The 18,195-nt window shown below is 46.7% G+C and overlaps 1 protein-coding gene across 1 annotated transcript; it reads left to right on the forward strand.

The window, feature by feature from the left end:
* The first annotated feature begins 281 nt into the window (after positions 1–281).
* On the forward strand, positions 282–17,600 carry LOC119461411 (prisilkin-39-like). Its single transcript, XM_049672619.1, has 5 exons — positions 282–420; positions 3,292–3,489; positions 10,184–10,412; positions 16,849–16,919; positions 17,427–17,600. Exons 1-4 carry the CDS (start codon positions 384–386, stop codon positions 16,871–16,873), a joined length of 489 nt encoding a protein of 162 aa, XP_049528576.1. The 5' UTR covers positions 282–383; the 3' UTR covers positions 16,874–16,919; positions 17,427–17,600.
* The last annotated feature ends 595 nt before the right edge of the window (positions 17,601–18,195 follow it).

Genomic DNA, 18,195 nt, shown 5'->3' on the forward strand with positions numbered 1-18,195 from the left:
GCACTCTCACGCAAGCTTAGAGAGGTAACTGCGAAAGAAATAGTCGGGTGTTTATTTCATTGTACTTTTTTTTTCGGCTTCCCTGTGGCAAGATAAATAGAGCACGAGTCTATTTTACCTTTTTCTTTCTTTTTCTGATAACGCTAACAGGCCAGTCTGAACAAAATATAATACTAACCTTGTTTCTCGCTGGGTAAGGTTCCAACTGCTCGATAACCAACTGCCGTCGCTGACAAGAAAAAGAAACAATAGTTTAATGGCATGAGAACAGTTCGCCTTCGTCACTATTTCGCAATAAAAGCGAGCTACAGCCTCCAGCGGCGATAACCTGCCGTCGGAGATCAGCAATTTCCACAGGACCGCGTCCCGAACCAAGCCACGAAATGAAAGCGTTCATCCTTGTTTGCCTTCTTTCGGCAGGTGAGATAAGCAACCGTAGTCTATGCACCAACACGTTATTTTCCTTCGCTAAAACTCGCTTTAAAAACGCTCTTTCGAAAGAGTGCGATTTCTTATTCATTGGTGTTTCCGTTTAGACTGTCCCTATACAGGGTGTTTCAGCGAACACTTTTCAAAATTTCTTAGAGCGTGCCTGTGGCAGATAGCCCAATTCTAGTTAATGACCTGGTCAACTCGAAGAGGCGGACATTACTTGCACACAAAATTGACGTGCATATTCGACTAATTAACAAAAATTCACTCATTAAGTTTTTAACTAATTATCTGATGACCCATATTGCAATTTACAAATTGTAGCCGTGGAGTTCGCAAGGCGGATACACTTGGAATTAATTCTCAGGATGACACCAGTATCGAGGTATTAATTCCCGAACTTTGCGGAGAAATGCATTGGCGTTCCAGTTGAATTCTTTAAAAAATGTCGCCTTATGCATTGAAGCACAAAATTAACTGGAACTCCAATGCATTTCACCGCAAAGTTCGGGAATTAATATCTCTAAACTGGTGCCATCGTAAGAATTAATTCCAAGTGTATCCGCCTTGCGAACTCCACGGCTACAGTTTGTAATTGCAATATGGGCCATTAGATACTTAGTTAAAAAACTTAATTAGTGAATTTTTGTTAATTAGTCGCTTATGCATGTCAATTTTTTGTGCAAGTAATGTCCGCCTCTTCGAGTAGACCAGCTCATTAACTAGAATTGGGCAATCTGCCACAGGCAACCTTAAATAAATTCTGAAAGTGTTCGCTGAAACACCCTGTATATCGTATAATCATATAAATTGTTTTTTTTTTTTTTTTTTTTTTTTTGCGTATGCCCCAGCAAGGGCAGGCAGGCTGCAATCAAAACTGCAGTGACGGCTCCTGTTTCATGACATTTTCTAAGCATTTCAACGTCTCTGCAAATCATCCGACTGTACTGTTGGTTCTGCAAGTATTATGAAATGAGGGAGCACGTGACAGCCAGCAAGTTAAGCGCGACATGCTCTTTGCTTGATGAGACGCTAGATAAGATTAAGTAGAAGTACCATGTAGAGATTTTGGCAGCACTTGTGCTCTCCTACTTCATTTACACTTCTGTATGTGCTAAGGTGCTCTGATTGATAATATTGCTGCTGAACTTGAAAATAATAAATAACATTGCAAATCGAGAATATCTTTCTCATTCTTTTGAAAATGTATTTTCTGCAAATGGTACTTTGTTAACGGTATGAGACTCAAGGCCACAGCGGTCACCATCCCTGCTTCGGACGCTAGGGGAAACTGCTAATCTTTTACAGTGGCGATAAATTTGTCCACCGTATCCTGCCACTTCCTCTCACACTGAGCTGTTTTCCAACAAGATGGTCTTTAGTTGAATCATTGCCCTTTCGGTGATGTACGTCTTGCATAACATCGCTGAACCGCCTCATTGTGTCTGTTTGAAGCTTAGCTCCGGTGCCGACGAGTCTGACTGTTCCTTGGCTGCAGTTCGAAATTCTACCGTTAATTCCATCTCAGCGTACTCCTTTAAGCCTCGTATGAGTGGTAGCCCTTTATTATACTAAGTCGCAGTACCGCATCTGTCACCAACGCTAAATGACTTCAACTCTAACGTGCAAATTATCGAAACAACCTTGCTTTATTCGCCTTCACCCTTTTCTCTAACTAAACATCTCCGTAGCGTTAAGTTCTGCTTTAGCTATTGCTTTTGATATATTGTTTTTTATGCAAAGAGTAAACCGTGTCTGTTCATTGCTTCCTATTAGGCCCTTCAAATCACTTGTTGTCGTCACCATTAGTTACGTTTATCTCTATATGACACATTATTTTTGCAATATTTCTATTTTAATGGGCATTGCTTCCACGTCTTTTTATTTACGGCAAGCTTTGCCTGTTCGGTTCTGACCACGGGTTCAGAGACACTGTCCTAACCAAATGCCATCGAAATCAATACCGAGAATACCAAATTAAACGCAATTATTATTAAACCATGCAGTTTATTCCCTTATCTATTTCATTTACTGAATAATACGGTTCGCTCTCTGAAAGTTTATATTTTCGTTATATCACACAATTTCTACATAAGGCGTGGAATTCTGCAGACACGGTGCCTGCACCGTATGGTACGATTGTTGTGCGACGCATTGACACGATTCTAACGATTTGTTTTCCAGTATTATTGGAAATTCAAACTCATATCATTCATTTGATTTTACGCCGAATTATGTGCACTACTGAACCAAGCAGAGAAAACGAGTGTGCTCACACGCAAACATCAACTTTTGTGACGCCATCTCTGCTGTCTACTGCCGTCACCGAAAGAAAGAACCAAGCAGAAAGAGACAAAAAAAAAAAGAACGGAAAACAGCCACAGATAATATTGCAGCTTCTGGTGGGCCCGGAAAATTCACATTTTGTCGTTTATTCTGGGAGGTAATGAACAAAAATATGAAACAAAAACCAATAAAAGCTTGCCCAAGACGCCGCTAAAGCTGCCACCGTCCACATTATTGCTTTTGTGAACTAACATTTTATTATGAAATGCGGACGTGTACTTCCGGCTTTTTTTATATAGTTCGGTGGGTACTGAGCCGGAATTTGTCCACCGCTCTCACTCACACACACAGTGAAGAAAGTCGCTAGTCGTGTGTTTTTTTTTTCTTTTTTTTATCATGTGCTGTTTTTTAGCGTTTTACGGGAATTGACTTTTTCTGCCTCGTTGTACTGTGAAATTGTCAAATTCGTTGTTCTGTAGAAGTCTGTTCATTTAGTCTCGCGTAATATTTCTTACTCTTTAACGTCACTGATCTGTAAACCTCAAAGCTTCAACGCATGTCTCTTTCCTACAGCCGCCCTGACCACTGCGCGAAGGGCTGGTCGTTTGGGAAGTGATGTCGATAGTAGAGGTGCAATACGCGGTGAACTGCGTGCCGGCGTCGAGCGAGCTGGTCCTCATGGATACCCAGGCGTTACCGCCACCGTAGGAGGTGAACTGGGCGCAAGGGTCGGTGGACGTGCCGGCCTGGGAGTAAGCAGCTTCGGCTATGGTAAGACATGTTTCAGACGTGTTTTCGTAATGTGAACCAGCGATTTTAATGAACATTTGCGAAACATTAGTCTTATAAATCTGATGCCTTCGGTTTATTGAGGTGTATTTTTTGTTGGCCGCTGATACATCCGTAAACATTTGGTTCCTAAACATGTTACACCTATGCTACGTGCCGATAAACACAAATTCTTAGTGCAAATTGCAGCACAGTGGCCTCGCTACGTGGTGGTGGCTGCAGGATCGCTGGCACCCACAAGTGTATTTTTACACATTACTCAATACTACCATGTCCATCTTCCTGCCTTATTTAACATTGTAAAATTTTACTTGCACCTTAGAAAATGGAGTAAGATATTACTGTCATTTCCCATTTTCCCATGATTCTTCATTCTATTTCTGCAGGAATAGAAGCAACGCATCCCACTAGCGTCGGAGGGTTAGCGAGAACATATAAGAGTCACGCTAACAATTACTGTTTGCCGATCGTTCAAGAGAGTTCAGCGCAGACAAAGTGGCCCTCTACGGGCAGTGTGCCAGCTGTTATTAATGATTCGGTCTGAAAAAAAGAAAAATGAAACTGTATGTACACTCGACAGAGGCTACGAAGCCGTTAGGAAGCTGCAGCAGATAAACAATTGTGCTAAGTGGGTTGCATTTTAAGATATACTAGCAAACAAAAATGTAACAATCACTAAAGCAATCGTTTGTGACATTGAATATTGCTTAGTTTGCCCGCTTAGCTTAGTTTGACAAGGTTTAAAAGATTCAGACGTTAAAGTACAAAATGACATCAATTCATTGCAGTAAACAAAATAATGCGCTCAGTAGCAACCTTTAGTATGATGCAAAACGTTTCATTTTAATTGTTTTTGTGTCCCGCATCAATGCATTTGCGGCATGTTTAAGGTGCTACAACCAATATAGCGTACAAATCAACATCAAACAGCAGGACACAAACCTTCATTCGGAAAAATAGTACGTCCATCAAGTGTCGGACAAGTTCTAGACGCAGGGCATATCCTACGCGCGTAATTCAGGAGAGGGCCGGATGTTACACGGTCTTTGAGACCATTCTCACGCTCTGACGTCAGAGGCCATGACACCCTTGACTTCTCTTCGTTGCATTCAGCGTGGGGGCATGAGGAAATGGATCGGCTCTGTTGGCGCATTAAGTAAACAAAAAAGGTCATGTTGCCACTGGTAACCTAGTATGCCTTAATTGCGCGTTCCTATGTTACCGATACAGTCGCTCGGACTTTGTAAATTTTGTATCAAGCGAAGCTTAAGCTACATTATTCATGCTCTAATCCTCCCCTATGTTTTTTTGTTTCCTTTCTCTGCTTTTTCGTATTTTGTTCTTTTTTACCTTTCTTAGTCACTGGAGTTCATTCTTGTTCATTGGTATAGCCGGCGCTTTCGGTGACCTATTTTCCTTTTGGACTAGCTGGTTTGGCATATGTTTTATTTTCTGAGCAATAACGAGACAACAGAACAAAGAAGACAGGACAGAGTTCTTGTCTGCTCTGTTGTATCATGTATGCATCGATAAATTACTCTATTTTGCCGTGATCTCGTAATTAAAAACCGCAACAAAATCTTACCGCAGTGTTACAAGCTTCGTAAACTGACAGTAATCTTGCAGAGTTGAAGTATAAATCATGCCAAGCCTGCAATGCTTGACTAGTCACTCACAACTATGAAGCCCATTTGTTGTCTTTTTTCCGCATCCATTCGCCTGAACGTGGTTTAATGAAACTTATTTAAGGGCTCACTAGTACATATATCGAATATATATTGAGTGCCCAGTGGCACGAACATTAATCCTTACTGAAGCAAACGAAATTAAAGTGACGAAGAATGCCACGAACTTCCATTCTCCTTTATTCTCTATATATCCCCTTGAGTCAAAGTGTACACATTTGTGGACGCGCATTGTTTTTGCCATTTCTATGCAGTTGTGGCAAGAATAGACTAAAAAATTATAGTTAGGGTAAATTGAACGTCCTGCTTACCTCAAGTACCTTCATTTTACTTCTGACGGAAATATATCACTACCGAAGATAGCTTTGCAGAAGGCGCTACAGTGTTTGACGGGAGGTATGACGTGGATTGTTTCGGAAGCAATTGCGAAGTAACATTTTTTCTTTATGGTAATGCTTCCAACCATTAATAACTTGTGCAAGTAATTTGTGCTAGTGATTCAATTCTTTTTTATGAGGAAACATATCATTACTCAGTGCCCAATAATTACATACTTAATCCCTCTGTAATTATGGTGACTCATCCTAAAATGCAGAAGGAGTCATTCTACCACTCTGACTTGCTCTTAATGGATGGAGTGTGCAGCACCTTTGCAGAAAATTATGTAAATTTCATACATTTATCGACAGCCGATCACAATTCGTGACTGAATGGTATATATTATATATAGGTGAGTGAGTTGGTGTCTGAAATGACGAATCATAAAACGCTAAAATTACACGAAAAGATACAACAAGCGTCCTGCGTGCTTGTGTTCCTTGTCCTGACCGTTTAACGCAAAAGTCAAGGCATTACGTTACGTAAAAAAATTGCGCGAACTCGTTATTGCGCAAACTCTGCCCTTTATCGAGTTTCTTTTACTTGGGAATGATCATTATCATCATCATCATAATCATCAGCCTATATTTATCTCCACTGCAGGACGCAGGCCTCTCCCTGCGATCTCCAATTAGCGCTATCTTGCGCTAGCTGATTCCAACTTGCGCCTGCGAATTTCCTAACTTAATCACGCCACCTAGTTTTCTGTCGTCCTCGACTACGCTCGACTGATGTGATAATGTAATTGTTGGCTCAGTTGTATGTACGCAGTGCGTACGGGCACCAAGAAAGAGTGTTGTCAGACAGGGGGGGGGGCACCGATGTCTCCACCTGCAGTGTGAATAGCCTTGACGGTTCTTCTCGCGCTATCGTTGGTATAAAATGACTGGTAAAAAATTAAAGCAAGTGTTACACGTTTGTGAAACTTGAAGACGAAAGCCTGGCGGCCGCACCTGCTGGTAGTCGGCCAGTGCCTTGCGAGGGGCGCTGAGGGAGGGGCAGTATGTGAATGCTGGCATGATGAACGGCATCGGAGCCAGTTTTGGAAGAATACTACGACGAACGCGCGAACAGTGGCACCGAACGCGTCTCTGTGAGTGAGTGAGTGAGTGAGTGAGTGAGTGAGTGAGTGAGTGAGTGAGTGAGTGAGTGAGTGAGTGAGTGAGTGAGTGAGTGAGTGAGTGAGTGAGTGAGTGAGTGAGTGAGTGAGTGAGTGAGTGAGTGAGTGAGTGAGTGAGTGAGTGAGTGAGTGAGTGAGTGAGTGAGTGAGTGAGTGAGTGAACTTTATTCGGTCCACGATAGACGCGAGTAAACTCGACGTAACCTGGCTAGGCCCACTCGGGGAACATCAGGTCAAACCTGACGGCCCTCTGGACTGCCAGGACTTGAGAGGTCTGATCCTGAGCCTTAATAAGCGTCGTCATTTCCTCTTGGGTGAAAGGGGCACCGGCAGAGGCGCAGCCCCACAGGACATGCTCGAAGTCCGCATAACCACCACACAGGGGGCAGTCCGGGCTTGGGAACCGTTCGGGGTACATTGTGTGCAGTGCCGCAGGGCTCGGGTAAGTGCTGGTTTGCAGAAGTCTGAGAGTCACTGCCTGGGCGCTGCACAGCGAGGAGTGCGGCAGAGGCAGGAGTCTTCTTGAGGGATAATTGTGCTTGCAGATCTCGTTGTACGAGCAGAGAGGCTCGGGTCGCCCTGGAGAGGAGAGAGCGTCTCTGTAACATTTTTTTATTCACGGAACCACCGACACGTGTTTTTTGTAGCGTTAGCTACACTGGCCTAGCCAAGCCCGTTTCGCGCGGCACATCAAGAGCCGTGCTGCGCATGCGCAAGGATCAGTGATGTCACACGGCTTGCGCACCGGAGCCACCGGAGCCGGCACCTCTCGCGCACTCCGCCGCCGCCGGTCTGCGCATTCCAGAGGAGTGACGTCGTAGCCGTGGTAGACGCACTGGCGCCGGAGCGCGCTCGCTGTGCAGTCGCCGTCTGACACTGCGCTGGAGCCGCTGCGCTTCTGACTGGCGTTTGCCAGTGTGGTATAGCCATGGAGAAGGAGAGCGCAAATGCTGCTCAACAGCGCAGAAGAACGGAGAAGCTTGACTCATCGGATCCCGAAGTAGTTGCTTGGCAATTAGCGGTTGAGCGTAGGAGGAATGAACAGAAGAAGGCTATATACATGTGCCACATAATACGTATAGCACGTGTGTGTCATTGGAGCAGCAGTAAGCATGACAATCAAGCTAATTCCTTGACAATCTAGACAACCAGGAAAGCTAAGAATAATCAGCTGAACCTTTGCTAACGCTACGTATATCCTGGCATAGCCGAGCTAAGCCACTGCAACTTTTTTCTTTTGTTTTCTTTTTAGTTTAGGGTTTTCGAAGGTCATTGTGCGATAAGGCTTATGAGGTTTTCGCCTTAATAAAACTTCCTCTTGCTCTCACCTCACACGAATCTCGAAGAGCTGCCAGCCCACTCAAATTCCGTGTCCGTTGCGTGATTCTGGCGTCCATTTGCTTTAGAAAATGCGTCCGTATAAAAATGAGACATTGGGGCAAGCTGTCTTGACAAGGTTGACACCAGAAATCAGGTGACATATCGTCCTCTGACATATTATTGTTCTTCCTAATTTTGAATTTCGTATGCTAGACTGAAAGTACTCAAGGCAGGCACACGGTTATGCAAAGGACTTGCATCGGATGTAATTCTAGTATTCTAAGACACTGTAATATGCCCCATCATGCAATGTCTGTTTTTTTTTTTGTTTCCTGGTTTAGTACTAACATTGACAAACGACGACACCTATCATAAAAGGTAGATATGTTACCGGATAAAGATCAGGCACTTGGGGCTCGTCCGGGTCTGTAAATTTGTTGTCAGTCTACTTTTTTGCCATTTTATCTGCGATGGTTGCGAACGTGCCCATACAAAAAAATTAGCCAGGGATCGCTTTCACCTCCAGTGATCGAACCGAATCTTATAAATATTAAGACGCACTCACCAACTCTAACAGAAAAAAAACGCTTTAAATACCTCCAAGTTGTACTGCTGTGCTTTAACATGTGGTCGGAAACTCTGTGCATTAAGTAATATGAAATTAGGTACCCACCAAAGCGTTATTTTTTCTCATGCTTACCTATATGACGGGTGGATAATTTCAAAATAAATCATGGGATGTATAAAAAAAAACTAAACTCTTGTACGCAACAACTAATCCTAATCGCCCTAGTATGACAACTTTGATGCCACTTTACGTTATCTAAATGTTTTCAAAACGTTTCGCCATCCGATGACTAGCACCATGCAGGAGGTACCTTTCATTTTCTTTAAAGTGCACAATCTCTATATGCTAGTCGCTGATGTTGATATTCAAAAAGCCGTTATAACAAGAGATGAACCACATTTAACAGCAAGAAATTTGACTGCTTTTACTACTCAATACATCTTTTTCACCACAGGAAACAATGAGCACCTAAAAAAGACTCAATGTGCACATCTCATCGTTTATGCAGTGTTTCACTTTGTCTTACTTCGTCCTTAAGTATTAAGGTTCCTGTTAATTCGGCTTTAATGACGCTTGGTAGAGGCCGCTGAATATTGACCAAGAAGATTGCGAACGCGCCCAGGCAGTCTTAAATCATTCGGTCGAAAGATTTAAATATGTAAAGGAACGGAAAGGTTCCGACATGCTCAAATATGGACACCTTCTACTTGCCACTTATCTCAACCAATGATGCAAAGTTCAGCCCAATACTCTGGGCTTATCACGTCACGTACGTCCATGCCAAAGAAGATAGCGTATCATGGTTGGCAGCACTGTTGCAGTTTTTAAGGGCAACATACTTGGACAAGCGGCTGTAGCCTGAACAGATGTTTATTGTGCTGCAAGTGCTACTGTGCTGTGCCACCTCTGACCGACTGTGGTTGTGTGTCTCTGCTCCTTTCTTTCTTTATCTCTACTTTGCTGTAACTACACCTCCCCCTCCCCACTCTCCACAGCGTAGGGTAGCAAACCGGATCTTCCCATTTGGTTAACCTCCCTGCCTTTCCCCTTTCTTCTGTCTCTCTCTCTCTATATATCATGGTTGGCCAGTTTGCTGTAGCCAATTCCAGCGAATTATGGCGTCAATGTTTAAAAGATTTTTAACAATGTATCTAAATTGCAACATAAAGAAGGTATTTTCTTTTGAAATGTTAATGCTGTGCACCTGTGCACCTGCTCGCTCTGATTGGGATCAATCTGCTCCAACACCTGACGTCCCGCTGTTCATGCCGCATCGGATGCTGCCACCAATCGCTTAATGGGGACATCATATCCGAAGTCAACTTATGATCGGAGGACACTTCAGTGCTGTCTTTTTACGCATGGTAATTTCATATCATGGAGTAGGAACATTGTTTTGTGTTTGTGTGTGTGTGTGTGTGTGCTGATAACCCTAACAAATGAACCTGTGCCGCTAAACAAAAATATCCGAAACGGTGAATTCTAAACGTACTACTGACGCTGGCAACGTGAGCTCTGCTGCAAGGCAAGAGCTTGTTTTAGCGCTTGTAAGAGGCATTTTATACACTGAATGTTCGTCATGGAGTGCCTTTTTCCTCTGCGCAGGTGGCCCTGAGTGGGGCCTTGGTTTCGGAGGTTATCCGTATGGCGGATACGACGCAGGTTTTAGCTCTCCATATGGCGGCGGATATTATGGCGCCACCCCGGGCTACGGCTACTACGGTGGATACGGCCCACAGGGCGGCTACTACTACTCCCCTGCCTACACTGGCGGCTACAATGGTGGTTACAACTGGAAAGCAGCTCGCTCGGCTCCAGCTGGTGCCGTACCTTCGTAAGAGTGCTAATTCTGTTGCCTACTTCACTCCGCTCTGAAGAAGTTGCTCCTGTTTCTTCACCCAGTTAAAAGGTGATGATAGGTCATAAATAAAACATAAAAGCAAGTCTCAAATTTATTCTCTATCCCTATGCTGTCGCACTCAGAGATAAGATAAGACAATGCGTAATAACCCACTGATTTCGAAGAGCAAGTCATAATGGGGTTATTCTCTTTTACCTGACTTTTTTGAACATATTTGCGCGAAGGTGCTGAGCTTTGAAGGCGTGCATATCTTATCCTTCAAAAATCGGTCACCCAAGCTGGAAAACACCAATTATCCGGGATAAATTTTCAAACCCAAAAAGCGTGCACCCCTTTTGCCCATGGCTAGTTACTCTTGTTCAAAAAGCAGCGTTCTAATCTCGGTAGACATTATTGCGAATTTTCGTTGGCGTCGGCACATGTAACCAGAAGTTGAGCCTTTAGCAGATCGAGTTACAGTGAACTCTCTTTAAAACGAAACTGTCCCTGAAAGGGAAGCTTGACGAAGGCCCTTACAGAAAACGCCACTATGTCTTGATACCAGAGCTTGTGTATTGATTGTCAGTGAAGCGGTAAACTTGAGCACGACATCCAGCAGGAATGCCCACCTATGCTTCTCTGCATACACTAGAATAAATTATTCCTGGTGATGAAAACTGAAGACGACGAAGAGGAGAGAACGCGTGAGAAAAAGGCTCGCGCTAGCGCCATCTTTGAGCAGTCGGTTCAATAAACCGCTACCGGCGGACGCGCAGTCGCTTCGTTCCTTACATTTATGGTGCCGTGAAACCCGGGAGACGACTGGCGTCCTGCACCGACGATGGATCGACTGCGACGCAGCAGAGGCGTACTTCGAGCCGCTGCTACAAGGCTCATCTCGTCCGCTACCGAAGCGCTACAAGCCGAGCATCCTTCGCCATCCGACCTGCAAGTTATTCTGGATGACCTGCAGGACAAGGACTCGGCACTAGCAGCGCTCAACGAGATGATTGCCGACCTCATGGACGATGGTGACGAGTATGAGGCGGAAGCCACCGTCGCTCTGGAGTACCACGACAAGATCCGCAACACCATGAGCCGGGTCCGCTTCATTCTGAATTCTGCTGCAAGAGCCGGAGACAGCGCCACACAGAGCGTTCTGAGCGACACCGCCACCCAAGGCGTCTCCACTCAAGCAAGTTCCCGAGCACCGTTACACCGAGTTGCCCTACCGAAACTACAGGTACCCGTTTTCTCCGGTGAACTTCGCGAGTGGCAGGGCTTCTGGGAACATTTCGAGGCCACGATCCATAACAACCGCGAGCTGTCCGACATCGAGAAATTTTCGTACTTAAGATCATACTTAACCGGAACAGCGAAGCGTGCAATCGAAGGTGTGCGTCTGGCGGAAGCGAACTACGCTGTAGCAGTGAAATTGCTCCAAGAGAGGTTCGGCCGTCATACCGCCCTCGTTGACGACCACATCGACTGTTTACTTGCCATTGCGCCCATTGATCGCTCTTCTCAAGTATCGCAGCTGCGGGAACTCTACGAAGAGGTGCACTTTCGTACAAGCTGCCTCGACAGCCTCGGCGTTCCAGCGTCAGAATACGCGGTCATCCTTCATCGCGTTCTTATGCGATCGCTTCCCGAAGATATCGCTATTCTCTACCGTCAACGCATGAAGGAGACTGAGCCCGATGACGGGGCTACTCCGAGGTCGCGGCAAGAGGAGGTGAGAAAGGTCATGAAGTTCCTGCAGGTGCAAGTCGAGAGCAGAGAAGAGAGCCACGCCTCCCGTTCAAGGTGCCTACCGAAAACTACCTCCGCGGGACAAGGGCGGTGCCGACCTTGTCTACCACCGCCGGTACCGTCAGCATTAGCCTTGGCCGCAGGATCAGCATCGAACGAGCATCCCTGCTGTGTACTGTGTGATGACCGTGACCACACCATAAAGGACTGCCACGCCACTTTGTCAGCCCACGAGATCAGACGCCGGCTTGCTGGAAAGAACTGTTGTTTTAAATGTGGCAGAGAGGGCCATGTAGCACGAATGTGCCGCAACGCCGCGTGGATCAAGTGCAAGTTATGCTCGAAACGTCACCTTTCCGTACTTTGCGCCATATGGAACCAAGATCGCAACTACCCGTCTCCGGAGAGCAGGGATCCACTTGTCCACCATGATCCAACGAAAAGTGTCAAGCCGCCAGTGACAAGTGCTCCAGCTAGTAGTGATATGTCTGCACCTGTCTTGATGCAAACGGCCACAGTTTGGGCGTCCGGAAAACACAATTCCGTGTTAGTTCGACTACTGCTTGACACCGGCAGCCAGAGAACCTTTATTCGACGCGACCTGTCCAAAAGGCTCGACCTGCCTTCCCTCGGGACAGAAGACCTCTCTCTCTGGACGTTTGGCACTTCTAAGTGTTCCCGCCCTTACAGCTGTCGAAGTGTCAAGCTCGAACTTCATAGTCGGTTCGACTCACGTAGCGTCACCGTAGATGCGTTGGAGGTACCGGAAGTCTGCACCGTGAAGACTCCAGCCATCGGACCAGATCTCCTCGCACAGTTGCGTGAACGCAAGATGTTTGTCGCAGATGATAATCGACTGGGCGATCGGCCGATACCGACAATCAGTGTCCTTATAGGATCAGATTGCTATTGGCGCATAGTGACCGGAAGAATAGAACGTCTACGCAGCGATCTATGCGCGGTTGAGACGGTCTTCGGTTGGCTAGTGCAAGGCGTCTACCCAGTAAGGCCCGCCAATGCCTTGCCTAATTGGAACTGCAGCGCATCTGCCCTATTCCTTGCGTGTGAGCGGAATGGGCAAGCCGAACCTGACATTGCTGACCCGACGGAGATGTGGCGACTCGATGCAATAGGGATAACCGACCCTCAGGATACCGCTGGAGTTTGTGACCAAACGGCAATGACTCAGTTCACACAGTACGTGCACAAGGAAGCTGGACGTTACGTGGTTCCTCTGATGATAAGGCACCAGGGAAGACTGACTAGCACCAATCGAAGTGTCGCCGAAAACCGGCTCAGACGCCAGCTTCAGCGCTTCGACGGACAACAGGAGCTACTCCAGGAGTATGACCGCACCATCAGTGAGTACTTCAAAGAAGGTCACGCCGAACGTGTCGACACCTCTCGAGAACCCGAAGCGACGGTTTACTACCTTCCGCACCATGCAGTCATCCGTCGGGAAGCTATCACTACGAAGATACGCGTAGTGTTTGACGCCTCTTCCCATGAACGGGGCGAGTCATCGCTCAACGATATCTTGGACAAAGGGGTGAAACTTGGTGCCGAGCTCTTGCAACTGCTTGTACAGTTCAGGATGAACCCAATTATCCTGACAGCGGACATCCGGAAGGCTTTCCTTCAAATTTCAATCCGACCTGAAGACCGCGACGCTCTCCGCTTTCTATGGGTTGACCGACTGCCCGGCGACGAGGGGAAAATACCTTCCATCGTCGAATGGCGAATGACTCGTGTGCCCTTCGGAGCGTCGTCTAGCCCTTTCCTTCTATCTGCTACTTTGCAGCATCACTTCGAAATGTGGAAAAGGGCTCAGCCAATAATAGCTACACGCCTAAAGACATCATTCTACGTGGACGACCTCGTCATAGGAGCTTCCACTGAAGAAGAGGCCCTCGAAATCTACCGTGCTGCATTAGCCATCTTAGCAGATGCAAGTATGGAGTTGAGAAAGTGGTGCTCCAACTCCAGCGTTCTTTGCCATCAATTCCTGAAGGACAACACTTCTCTCGACACCATTGGAGAAGCCAAAGCAACAACAAAGCTGCTTGGCTTAGTATGGGACCGCGAAGCTGACGATATCGTGCTTACCACCAAAGCCGTTTCCGAGTATGTCGCTGCGCACTCAGCCACGAAACGCACCATTCTGCAGTCATTCGCAAGAATCTATGATCCTTTAGGTCTTATGGCTCCGTTCATCATTCGAGCGAAATTATTGTTCCAGCAGCTGTGGCGTAGGAACTCACCGTGGGATGAGCCATTACCGGAAGACGTCGAGAAACAGTGGGAAGGCTGGACATCCGAACTACCAACGCTCTCCTCGCTGCGAATTCCACGCTGCGTCATCTGTCACAATCCGCGACAGATTTCACCGTTTGAACTTCACCTGTTCTGCGATGCAAGCCCACTGGCATACGGCGTAGCCGTCTACATGCGCTACGAGATCAGAGGAGGAACAGTTAAGGTTCAGCTGCTCATGAGCAAGTGCAGGGTCGCACCGCTGAAGACTACCTCGCTGCCACGCCTAGAGCTGCTTGCGTGCCTGTTGGCTGCCAGGCTTTGGAACTACCTCCGAGGAATTCCAGAGACATCCAGCTGTCAGGGCGTGTTTTGGAGCGACTCATCGATAGCCCTACACTGGATTGCTGCTGACGCGAGACGTTGGGAGACTTTCGTGAGAAACCGTGTTCTCGAAATCCAACGCTTGACTTCGGGGTATTCTTGGAGGCACTGTGCAGGCACCGACAACCCAGCAGATTTGCTCACGCGTGGAGTAGCAGCCCAGTTATTGACGCGCAAGTTTTGCTGGTGGACCGGTCCTACGTGGTTGTCACAGCCCCATTTGCAATGGCCTGCGAATATTTGTTCTGCTCCTTCACCGGAGGCCCTTTCTAGCGAGACCAGTGAAGAGATATCCGCTTGCCCCACCGCAGTAGTGGTACTCTCGTCGCCCCCACACGAGCCATTGCTTGAGGTTGCAAGCTTTGGACGCCTCTCCCGATTACTGCGAGTAACGGCTTGGATCATGCGGTTTCGTCGGAACGCTTCGCAGAACATGCCATCTTGTACCGGACCACTTACGGCGTCAGAGTTGCACCAGGCGGAGATGTATTGGTTGAGGCATGTCCAACACTCCGCATTCGCAATCGAAGTCAAGGCCTTGGAGGAAGAACAACGAGTTCCCAACACCTCCAGTGTGCTGACGCTACAGCCGTTTCTCGACCGTGACAGACTACTTCGTGTAGGAGGCCGACTGCAGCAGCTTAACGACCGAGAGGAATTGAAGCATCCGATCTTGCTTCCTTCAGATCACCGGTTCACCGACCTCTTGGTTGATGCAACACACGTAAGGCTCCTACATGGAGGAGTTCAGCTCACCCTCCTGGACCTTCGGGAACGCTTTTGGATCCTCAAGGGGCGTCGCACAGTGAAGCGCGTTCTGAAAGCGTGCTTAGCATGCCGCCGACGGCGCCTACTTCCCGAAGCTGCCCCTGTAGCACCCTTGCCAAGGGAAAGAATTAGTGAAGCAACACCGTTTGAAGTGGTGGGAATTGACTTCTGCGGGCCACTCTATTGTCGTGCTGAATTACCATCCACTGTAAAAGTGTACATCGTTGTTTTTTCTTGTGCTGTGACGAGGGCAGTACACCTGGAGCTCACCACAGATATGACAGCGCAAGCATTTTTGCTAGCCTTCAGACGCTTTGCAGCACGACGTGGAATTCCTGCTATCGTGCACTCTGACAACGCGAAAACATTCCGCTGCAGCGCCAAGCATTTGTGCTCCCCTGTCAAAGACAACGTTCAAGACTATGCCAGCTCTCACCGAATCCAATGGCGCTTTATTGCTGAATGTGCGCCGTGGTGGGGAGGCTTCTGGGAGCGTGTAATCCGCACAATTAAGGATGCACTGAAGCGTTGCCTGGGACGGAGCAGCTTGAGCTACAACGAGCTACTCACCGTGCTTGCTGAAGTTGAGGCGGCAGTTAACTGCCGTCCGCTCACCTACTTGGAGGATGACGTCACATCCGCAGAAGTTTTGACGCCCTCACACTTCTTAGTCGGCAAGCGTCTCGTCACTTTGCCAACAGAACAAGAAAACCCCGCTCTTATTGCTGACGCGCCTGACCTTCGACGACGAGCTCGGCATCGGGAACAGCTGCTTCGCAGGCTTTGGAAGCAGTGGAAGAAGGAATACCTTCTTTTCCTGCGCTCTGCTCACCACAGCAAGCCTGTGCCGTCATCGAACTTAAAGCCCGACGATCTTGTCGTCGTCGAGGACATAAACACTCCGCCTATGGCATGGAAGATGGGCCGCGTCGTTAAGGCGTTTCAAGGAAGAGACGGTATTGCGCGGTCCTTCCTGATACTACTATCGAACGGCCAGCAAGTGCGACGTCCCATACAGCGGCTTTACCTCCTGGAGGCGCACACGTGCAGCGCGGCCGCGGGAGTGTGATGAAAACTGAAGACGACGAAGAGGAGAGAACGCGTGAGAAAAAGGCTCGCGCTAGCGCCATCTTTGAGCAGTCGGTTCAATAAACCGCTACCGGCGGACGCGCAGTCGCTTCGTTCCTTACACTGGAAAGACAGTCTGTACAACGGGTCCAGTTGAGCGACCACTCTGATTTTCTTCCTATATTTACTATTTTTATCTTTCCAGTGTTCGCGTCTCAGGGTCGTCATAAGACATTAGGGACCTGCACAATGACGAATACGGGAGTCCTCAAAAATGTGAGTAATGTCAAACACGGCGTATTTTCACAGCTATATTGTCGAGCTAAATGCAACACAAGCAAATACTCAACCCTTTGTAGTCATTGACGTTTTTATTTACATACCACTAGCCACAACAACACGCACACACGCACGCACGCACGCAACGCACACACACACACACACACACATATATATATATATATATATATATATATATATATCTATATATATAAGAAGGCAGGAGATCGTTGAGGCGTTGGCCTACATAAAACTAGTATGCCTACAGTTTCGAGAGCGTAACTCTATTTGTCAGGGCATATATATATACATATATATATATATATATATATATATATATATATATATACATACATATACATGCCTTTGTGGTAAGTCAGGATGGTGTCTTGCGGGTACTCTAGGAATGCCGGCCCCCGCCTCACGCAAACATTAGCATACTTCGCGCTTCTTTTCCATGCCACTGTTCTTCACTTATTGCCTCGTGATTTTTTTTCTTCACAGTTTATGCTACCAATCAGCAAAAAAAGGGCTGCAGACTACCACGACAAATTCTTCATCCAGCTTACGTTTTCTGCAAGATTTACCTGTGCATTTTTTACTCAAGATATAATTATCCGGCAACTCTGATTCGAGGCTTCGTCAGACGCTGTTCAAAAAAACCACAAAACAATCCGATCGCGTAGTCTATGTTTTTAATTGTGCAAAAGATCGTTACCTGCGTAAGTTATTCGTAACTACCGTACATCCCTACAAGAAGACATTAACTCTGCAGGAAATAACCTGTATGAACTCTGCTCGGGAATTGAAAGGTTGATCGATGCGTGACAATAAATAACGCTCTTGTAGACATCCACGCCCACGCCGCTGCACTCCTGTACATTACACAATGCACATGAAACTCATTTCACAACTACAGGGAAACTGCTACCCGAGGAAGACAGGTCGCCGTGTCCAAACTGTTGCTCCAGCGTCATCCCTTTTTCAACCAGCGGTAACGAATACTAAGGAAACTACATTTTATAAATCTCGAACGCAATAAATGCAATTTTTATAACAGTGAGTGACGTAGTGATCACCAAAAGCCATTAATTCCTAATTGGCTAGAGCGCCACAAATCTACGGCATACTATCGGTGACAGTACATTGCAAAAATCTACACACACATGAGTGCCGTAGTCTTAGTAAATTTGTCAATTGTTTCGGTAACGTCGCCGTTCTTTTTTTTTTCTCAAATTAAAACAAGTTACTGGTGTGTTGTGGTACATCATGG

The sequence above is a fragment of the Dermacentor silvarum genome, chromosome 8 (genome assembly GCF_013339745.2).
Source record: "Dermacentor silvarum isolate Dsil-2018 chromosome 8, BIME_Dsil_1.4, whole genome shotgun sequence".
Classification (NCBI taxonomy): Eukaryota; Metazoa; Arthropoda; class Arachnida; order Ixodida; family Ixodidae; genus Dermacentor; species Dermacentor silvarum.